The sequence below is a fragment of the Tupaia chinensis genome, unplaced genomic scaffold (genome assembly GCF_000334495.1).
Source record: "Tupaia chinensis unplaced genomic scaffold, TupChi_1.0 Scaffold146907_1, whole genome shotgun sequence".
In the NCBI taxonomy this organism is placed as follows: domain Eukaryota; kingdom Metazoa; phylum Chordata; class Mammalia; order Scandentia; family Tupaiidae; genus Tupaia; species Tupaia belangeri.
In genome coordinates this window covers 1,865,122-1,874,833 of record NW_006206760.1, presented here as the reverse complement: position 1 = coordinate 1,874,833, position 9,712 = coordinate 1,865,122, and the positions used below count along the sequence as shown (strand labels likewise).

Genomic DNA, 9,712 nt, shown 5'->3' with positions numbered 1-9,712 from the left:
GCTCCGTGCAGCCCCGCTTCTCCGAGGCCGATAGCAGGCTGGTCAAGGGCGCCGCCGACTTCTGCGCCCTGAACCACTTCACCACCAGGCTGGTGATGCACGTGCCGCAGGGCGGCCGCCACCACGCCGACAGGGACGTGCGCTTCCTGCAGGACATCACCCGCCTGAGCTCCCCCAGCCGCCTGGCCGTGGTGCCCGCGGGCCAGCGCAGCCTGCTCCGGTGGGTCCGCGACAACTACGGGGACGTGGACGTCTACATCACCGCCAACGGCGTCGACGACCAGGCTCTGCACGACGACCAGCTCCGGAAGTACTACCTGGAGAAGTACCTGCAGGAGGCTCTGAAAGGTGAGGCCCCGGGCCCGCTTCTCGTGCGGGGAAAGGACCTGTCAACTAGGTTTCCTCCCAAACACTGGAGTTTTATTGGGTTTTTAAGTATTTTTCATCATAAAAGAAACACAAGCTCATTGTGGAAAAATTGGCAATAGACACTTGCCGAGGCCAGCTCAGCATGAACATGTTTCTGAGTGGGGAAAGCTGCGGATTAGAAATAGACGCAATAGGGACCAGCAGTTAGCGTAACGGCTATGTCGCTGGACTCCCACGTAGTCCACCGTGGTTCGTGTCCCGGCCCCGGTGGCTTAAAACTCACACTGGGTGCGTGTGCGAGCGTGCCCAAGATCCCGAGAGGAGAATGGAGGAGAAGGGATTGCGGCGTGACCATCCCCTCTGGGGGGTGATTTCTCGCTTTCTGTCTCTATGTCTCTCTCTCTGTCTATCTGGCGCACGCACACACCCTATAGCAAAAACCTCTCCCAAAAAAAAGAAAGAAAAGAAAAGAAAAGAAATGGACACAATAACAAGACAAAGACACACAAGTGTAGAAAAGTGAGGATGAGGTGGGCACAACTTCTGTGATGAAGAAACTGGGACCAGAACCAGCCTCAGGTTTATTCTTTTAAAGGGCAGAAAATGGGGGGAGGGGAAAATGGGATGTAAAAGGAATGGGGAAGAAGGAAGTGGAATGCAGAGAGAATAAGGGAGGTGAAACTGGGATGCAAAGCCAGTTGTTTTGGGATGTCAATCGACTGAAGATGTGAAGATGACTGGCGCCATATAATTTCTCAGATCCTTTTGGGGGAATAATCTGAAAAAGGCTTGTCACTTCCTTTAGCCTGATACTGGGCAGTATGGAGGTATTGAGTTTCAAGAAGAGCAGGAAGACAGCCATTGACAACAGGCAGGGACTGCTTTCATATGAAGATGCTTCTCATTGCCCTGCTAGAGTAGCTTAGGAAGCGCATATCTGCATGTGTTTTCAGGCCACATGTTTTAGTCACGTTTTCACATTGGCTGCTCTCCACAGACACTTCAACTTTTCCTGCAGTCACCTGAAACTTCACGCCCCAAGGCAAGCGTCATCACTATTTTGGCTTATTCCAACATGCTTGCTAGGCTTTTTTCTTCTTCTCGGGCTAGAGGACACACGCACCGGAGAGGATGGGGTAGAAAGTGAGCCAGCATCTTCCACGGGGCATGGTCACGCTGCAATCACCTCCTCCACTTCTCCCTCCTCCTGAAGTTTTCCTAGTGCATCTGGAGTGTTTCTCTGGTGTGTTTCTCAAACCACTGGGTTTAGACTCGAATTGCTTGGTCAGCCATGTGAGAAACTGTTTTGTTTTGTTTATGCCATAGGGCACATGTGCTCACCAGAAAGAGGAGAGGGAGGGAAAGTGAGAAATCGCCCTCCACGGGGGATGGCCACACTGTAATGTCTTATCATCGATTCTCCTGAGATTTTGGGCATGCACATTCACGGGCCCAGCGTGATTTTCAAGAGTCTGGGACCCAAACAGCCAGCCATGTGAGATCCAGCAGCTTAACACCATGCCACCTACTGGCCCTGTTCATCTTATTTTTAAATGTTCATAACAGATTTGTCAAAGCAGCAAGACCCCAGAAATGCCCAGCCGAAGGTGTGTGTTTGCAGTCCCAGCTATTCAGCAGACTGACGCAGGAGAGCCAGTGAGACTCTTAACAAAAAAAAAAAAAAATTTAAAAAAATTTAAAAAAATCACGGGGTCCAAAAGGCAAGGAGGGTGAGAGACTAAGAGGAACCAAGTGTGGTTAGCGGCAGTCCCAAGAGCGCAACAGAAGTCTGCAGTCAGGCCTAACAGGTCTTTCTGCTCATGACTGACCATCTGAACAGAGTGACACTTCCCATGCCTCTGTCTCCTCCCCTCCCTCCTAATTGTCAGGGAGTCCATGTCCTTGTCAGAGAAAATCCTATGGGGTATGGTCATGTCTAACCCCTTTTCCTCCATTTTCTTCCCATCAAACAATGGAGGATCCAGTTTCCTTAACTAAGCTACCAGGCAGTCCATGGCTCTCTAGCTTAAATGTACTGCGCCACACACACACACACACCCCACCCCCAGTGTTCTAGGATTCCTTATGAATCAAAATTTCACTTCAGGGGCCCGTGAAGCAGCAGTAAAACATAATGCTCTGTGGGCCCAGCAGGTGCCACAGTGAAGGCACTAGACTCTGTGGCCAACTGTGGTTCAAGTCCTGTACCTGGAAGCTTGAGAATCACTCCAGGTACATGGATGCATGCCCAAAACTCCAAGAGAATAGAGAAGGGATTGCAGTGTGGCCATTGCCCCTGGGGGGTGACTTCTCACCCTCCCTCTCACTGTGTCTATATGGCCAGTACACGCCCCAATGTCATGCTCTGCAAGACAGTACTTAATGGGAAGGTTCAAGTTCATGTCCAGGAATCTCCTGAAGTACAGTAGGCATCTGTGTGCCCACAATCCAGACCTGGCTGAAGCTAAGGGTGGACCATGGTGTCAAGACCCCTTTGAGGGTACTGTTTCTGTCTCTCTTGTTTATGGAAGAGAGAAACTTAAAAAAGATGAACTTTTTTTATCGTTTTTTTTTTTCTTCAAGAGACAGATATAAAGACTGGGATTCAAACTGCACCCAGCCATGTGGGAATCCAGCACCCCAAACACCATGCCACCCACTGACCCTGAAGAAACAAACTTAAAAAAAACTTTACTTTAAAAAATGTTAAATTTTTATTAAGAGAGGAGCAGAGGCACGCACCCTTGACAGGTTCATTCCCAGTGAGCAGTCAGCCAGGACCACCAGCGCACCCACACAGACGCTGAGGTAGACCCAGGATGCAAACCAAGCCTTTCCCTCATGGTCTGCACAGAAGAAATTTCTTCCTTTCCTTCCCTTCCCTTCTCCCTCCTCCCACATCCTCCACCCCATCCCACTTCTTCCCCTCATTCTCTCCTTTAAATTGCTGGAGCGTGCCAGCTTGCCCAGGAGGAAGCACCTCCACTATGGCATGGCATGCCACGACCCTTCCCCCACTTATCTGCTCAGTATTTAGGGCACACGCCCAGCACATTGTTCAGGCCAGTGAGGCGGGACTCAAACCACACTCACTGAGGTCTGGCTCCCTTAACACACTGTTCTGGGCCTCAGATTTATTTTGAAAATTATTAGGCATATTTTCAAACTCATAGATGTCCAAAAATAAAAATCCCTTTTGGGACAGCTGGTGGCACAGTGGCAAAGGCACTGGACCCCACACTGCTGACTGTACAGTGGAATCCTGGCCCTGGCAGCTTGAAAAACATGCCAAACTTGTGTGCACGGGATTTGCCCCAAATCCCAAGAGGTGGAAAAGGGACTGCGGCATAGTCATGATTCCCGGGGGGTTGATTTCTCTCTCTCCAGCAAGTGTAAGCACCCTATGGCAAAAATCTAAGAAAACCAAACCAAACCAAAAAACCCTTTAATGAGAACTATCTTTTTTTTTTTTTTTTTTTAACGGGCATTCCTTTAGCCAGTTTCAGTAAGAACTCCATCTTTATTCTTGGATGTCTGTGACTCATAACACTCACCTACAATGTTTTTCAGCATACCTGATTGATAAAGTCAAAATCAAGGGCTATTACGCATTCAAGCTGACTGAAGAAAAATCGAAACCCAGATTTGGCTTCTTCACAGCCGACTTCAAAGCTAAGTCCTCAATACAGTTTTACAACCAAGTGATCAGCAGCCGCGGCTTTCCTGAGAGCAGCAGCCCACCTTGCGATGAGACCCAGACAGACTCGGAGTGCCCCCTCTGCACATTACTCACGCAGAAGCCCCTGATCTTCTTCGGTTGCTGCTGCTTCTCCACCCTGGCTCTACTTTTATCAATGATCATTTTCCACAGACGAAAAAGAAGAAAATTTTGGAAAGTGAAGAACTTACAACACATACCATTAAAGAAAGGCAACAAGAGGGTTCTAAATTAAACTCATCTTATTTCTGTCTGCATGATGGGAAGTTTAAAAATTCACTCCAGTTCTATAAACTGGTAACTTCAAAGACATTAGAGAAGAGAATTTGAGATACAGTAGTACCCAAAGTGATGACCTATGATGTCTCTGCTGTGTGGTTCAAATGAATTTTCCCTGAAGTGTTGACAATCAGAGAATTCAGTTCTTGGATCTGAAGATAAAGGCTTCACCTAGCCAGTTATGAGGACTACCTGATACATTGCTACGTTGTTTGCTGAGTTGTTTTCCATCCGTCTATAGCTTTCTTCTCTAAGTGCCAACAGCTCATTCTATGGTAAAAGAAAATTTCTAAAAGTGAAATTTTGTTTCATTAGACTCCATAACAGATTTAAAATTCTTTAAACTGGATAGACAGTGATATATATTCTCACACTTCTAACAAGGTGCTTTCTTTTAGGTCAAGGTGGTTCTCAGATGGACATACAGTAAAATTAGTAGTACTTGTCTAGCCAGCTACAGCAGACTCTTTAAGCATATCAGTTTTAGTTTTCCTCAACAAAAATAAATGACCAGGACTAGCAGGTGGCACGGTGGTTAAGGCACTGGATTCCCATATGGATGAACATGGTCTTGAGTCCTGGAACTTGCTGCTTGAAAACAATCATACCAGGTATGTGTGCATGCATGCTCAAAATTCCAAGAGAAGGGAAGGGACTACAGTGTGGTCATCCCCAGGGGCGTGGGTGGGGGGTGTGTGTCTCACTTTCCCTGTTGCTCTGGCGAGTCCAAGTACCCTATGGCAAAAACCTAAAGTAAATAAAAATGATCAAGCATTGATAAATTTCTAACTTTGTGAGTCCCTCTTTTTATTACATCCAATTAAAAGAAAAAAATCTGACCTCCACATCTCATGGAAAAGTCCAAGATGGGGCTTCCAGTTAGGTATAGACAGGGGTCACTAAACCTCAATGTTTAGCAAATTTTCTTTAAATAGACATCACTCCTCCTCCCGATTTTTGTGCTGATAACAAGAGATATGATATCCTTAGGGGAAGGCAAACACTGCAAAAAGATGTCATTGGCTTGTTCTCTTCCAAGCTGTTGATACTGCACATACTTACAGCATCCTGGAGGTAGATAGCCATATGTGGACCTAGCACCCATGACTCTGGATGCAATTCTGAAGGCTGGTCTGAATGATAAGATTATTTTATTTTATACAGCCTATTTTAAGAGATTAATTTTTTTCTTAATTTTTTTTAATTTTAAAGGAGAGGTTTTTGCTATAGGGCACATGTACTTGCCAGAAAGACAGAGAGGGAGACAACAAGCAAGAAATCACCCCCCAGGGGGGATGGCCACACTGCAATCCCTTCTCCTCCTGGGATCTTGGGCACGCACGTGCCTGGCCGGAGTTTAAGCCACCAGGTCCAGGACTCGAACTGCGGTTGACTACATAGGAGTCCAGCAACATGGCCATTATGCCAACTGCTGGTCCCAAGACAAATTCTTAAATCTGAATTTGGGAACTTTGATTTTTTGAAATCCACTGTGTTAAGAACTGTTCAATGGGGGCCAGCAGGTGGCACAGTAGTTAAGGCGTTGGACTTCCACATGGCTGACCACAATTAAGTCCTGGACCTGGTGGTTTGAAAATCACATGGGGTTTGTGTGCATGTGTGCCCCAAATCTTGAGAGAATTAAAGACAAGAGATTGCAGCATGGCCACCCCCCTTGGGGAGTGGTGTCGTCTTCTGTGCCTCTCCGTCTCTGGTGAGTGCATGCACCATATGGCAAAAACCTTAAAAAAGAAAAAACCAAGGATAAGAATTGCTCCATGCATTCTAAATAGTGGAAGGCAAGAATGAATGTATACCCATTTATAGCTATTCTTTAATCATCCATTGTGCATAGTAGGCTAGTCTGTCAGAAATCCTGACTTTGAAAGGCCAGTCCCATACCCAGTGGTTAAGGGAAGCCAGATCCCACATGGACGACTCCTCGCCTGGCAGCCTGAAAAACATGCTGCATGCCCCAAATCCGAACTGGATGGAAAATTGGAGAAGATACTGCTGTGTGACCACGCCTCACTCAGAGAGCCTTCTCCCACCCCAGATAAGTGCATGTACACTCTTATAATTTAAAAAAAAAAAAGGATGTTGGGCCAGCAGATGGCCTAGCAGTTAAGGCACTAGACTTCCACATGGTAAACTGAGGTTTGAGTCCCAGACCCAGCAGCTTGAAACTCATGCCAGGCATGAGTTAATGCATGCCCCAAATCCCAAGAGAATGGATAAGGGATTGTGGTGTAGCTGTCCCCGCTGGGGGGGTAGGGTTCCACTTTCTGTCTCTGGAGAACACACCCACCCTATAGCAAAAATCTTAGGGCACATGCACTCATGGAGACAGAAAACGAGAAATCACCCTCCAGGGGAATGGCCATGCTGCAATCTCTTCTCCATTCTTCTAGGGATTTTGGGTACACACACACAAACACCTGGCAGGAGATTTAAGCCACCAGGTACAGACCTAGAACTGCCGTTGGCTATGTGGGAATCCAGTGATGTTATGTCATCTGCTGGTCCTGCAAAATCTTTAAAAAAAGGAAAACCCATCTGTCCAAAAAGCTCTGGTAGGAGAATACCCTAGATCAAGGCAGTTGTGATTATATTTTGGGACCCACCTGTATCAGAAAACAAATCTAGGGCATAACTGAAGTTTCAAGTAAATGCCTAATGGAAAAACTGTCAATTCAGAGTAAAATTTTTTCTTTTCTTGTCCTACTGCACTCACCCCCATGAGTGTTTAGATATTTTGCAAGTAATTTATTATGTATCCTGCCTGCCTTTCTTTTTTTGAGAGGTTTTTGCTATAGGGCACACACGCTCTCCAGAGACAGACAGAAAACGAGAAATCACCCCCCCTGGGGGGGGATGGCTACGCCGCAATGCCCTCTTCTCCATTCTCCTCTCGGGGTCTTGGGCACGCATGCACACGCACCTTGCATGAGTTTTAAGCCACCAGGTCCGGGACATGAACCGTGGTCGACTACATGGGAGTCCAGCAACGTAGCCATTACACTAACTGCTGGTCCCAACCCTCAAATAGTTTTGAAATCCCATTAATACCTCATAACTTTCCAGGGCCAGTAGGTGGTGTAGGGATTAAAGCTGAACCCCACATGGTTGGCTATGAGGCTTGAGGGCCTGGGCATGCCCAGCACTTGTGCGAATGTGCCCCAAATCCTGAGAGAATGGAAAAGGGGTTGCAAGGTGGTCGTGCTTCCCACCAAGGGCTATTTCTCATTTTCTCTGTCTCTGAGGAGCTCATACACCCTGCAGCAAATCTCACCTACCTAAGGCTATGCTGCAGCAAAAGCAAGCATACAATCAACATACAACAGTCTACTGTATTAGATAAACACTATGAAGGTGAAGAAGTTAGCCACACAGCTCAGTGCAATAAGCCTTCAAAAGGGAAGAGCCATCTCAGAACATTTCAGTGCTCTGTGTTCTGAACAGGAAGGCCAGCATTCTGCCAAAGAGCGGCCATCAGAGATTTGTTCATTAAAATATCATCACAGGTTAAGGTGACTGGATCCCATCCTAGAAAAACAATCTGGGCATGTATCCACGTGCCTAGAAATTCTGAGCCTGCGAAGGGACCGCAGCATGGCCACCTCCTCCAGGAGATAACACCTCACTCTGGCTACCACACCTGCCCGCTAACAAGTCAGAGGGTGCATGTGCTTACTGGAGACAAAGTGAGAAAGCACCCAGCAGGGTATGTCTACAACCCAAGGTCTTCATTTCTCCCACCCTTTGGGATTCTGGACTTGCACACACGTGCCCAGAATGCTTTTCAACTTGCTATGTCCTAGACTCTAACCCACAGCCGCTGGGACCCAGCAGCCTTAACCATACCACTTGCAGGTCCAAGAGGGGTTTTACAGAGGGGAAGCACCGCAGTGTGTAGGAATTTGTCAGTTTGCCTGAGAAATCAGTTTTTTCATTTTTAAAACTCTTTTGAGAGACTTCTGTCACAGGGTCCGTGCACTTGTCAGAGACAGAAAGTGAAGCAGTGCTCCCATGAGGTATGGTCATACTACAATCTTCATTCCTGTCCCTCTTCAGAATTTTGGATGCACGTAGGCTCCTGATATGACACCAACAGGCCCAATACACAGACATGCAGTAGGTTGGCCTCATCAGATCTAGAACCACGATGGACAGTTCTAAGGATTAGATTTTTTTTTCCTAAGTTAATTTTTTGCCATACTGCATGTACACTCACCAGAGATGGAAAGTGAGAATTCACTCGGAGGATGGGGTGGGGGCCATGACAGTCCTTTCTCCTCCTGGGATCTTAGGCACCCATGCGACGTGCCTGACATGGTTTCCAAGCCACCCATGCCCAGAACTCTAGCTGCAGCCAGCAAGGTGGGAGTCCAGCTGCCTCCACACCTACTGGCCCCAAGGTAACAATCCTTATGAAATAAAGTAAGACCGCATAAAGGTTTGGTGAGAACCGTGTTCCGTTGTTCCAGCATGGTAAAATCCCATCACACTTACAGTGGGACACAAGGAATGAAGAGATTATGGAAGAATGAAGATGTTTCAAGACTAAACAAGGGCTAGGGTGCACGGCTGAAGCAGAATAAATTACTGAGACATCAGATGGCAAAATTCTTCTTTATCATGGCACAAACTACATCTTGTAGCTCGTAATAAGGCTTTGTCACTTTGTTCCACTTCTTAGGTATCTCTTACAAGTGACTAGGAAGCGTCTTTACCAAATATAAATTGACGGCATGGTAACATCAGCCTCAGGATCTTCCTCAACCTCTTTATCTATGAATAGCCACATTCCCTGATATCATATTTTTCTTGCCTGAAATATCCTTGCTATTCCTTCAAAAACCAGATTTAAGCCATTTGTTCCTGCGAAGAAAAACTAGATAAAAAAATTCCTGATCAGGAATTCTGTATTGTTCTTAGCATACTCCTATTACTAGGAGTAATTCTTTATTCCTTAGTTTCTTACTTGCCAAGTAGTTGGAAAAGGATAATCAGTTTAAGAAAGTTTCAAATCAATCGTTGTCTTTTATTATCTTTAAAATGTCATATGAAGGCCTTAGAAATTATCCGGCTTGTTACTGTAGTTGGAAAACTGTAAAAGAGAGAAAATACTTTTAAGTCTCTATCAACACGCTTCCCGGGAAAAGCTGTAGTCTAATAATTCAAAACAAACTATTAATTACCATGTCCAGAACCCAATTCTCCATCCTCTGCCATTATTACAACTCCAATTTAAGTACCTTAGCAAAAGATCCCAACTACAGCAGTAATGAAACTTACATACACTATAAGAACCTACCTCTTAGATCTTACTCATCAGCCTGCTGA

The 9,712-nt window shown here is 46.1% G+C and overlaps 1 protein-coding gene across 1 annotated transcript in view; it reads left to right on the top strand.

The window, feature by feature from the left end:
- The window catches only part of KLB (klotho beta), a gene marked incomplete in the record, with an annotated part of 35,652 nt that extends 31,095 nt beyond the window's left edge, over nucleotides 1-4,557 (top strand). The window contains 2 exon segments of the mRNA XM_014584456.2: nucleotides 12-348; nucleotides 3,940-4,557. Coding sequence (XP_014439942.1) covers nucleotides 12-348; nucleotides 3,940-4,322 — 720 coding nt within the window.
- Between the last annotated feature and the right edge of the window lie 5,155 nt (nucleotides 4,558-9,712).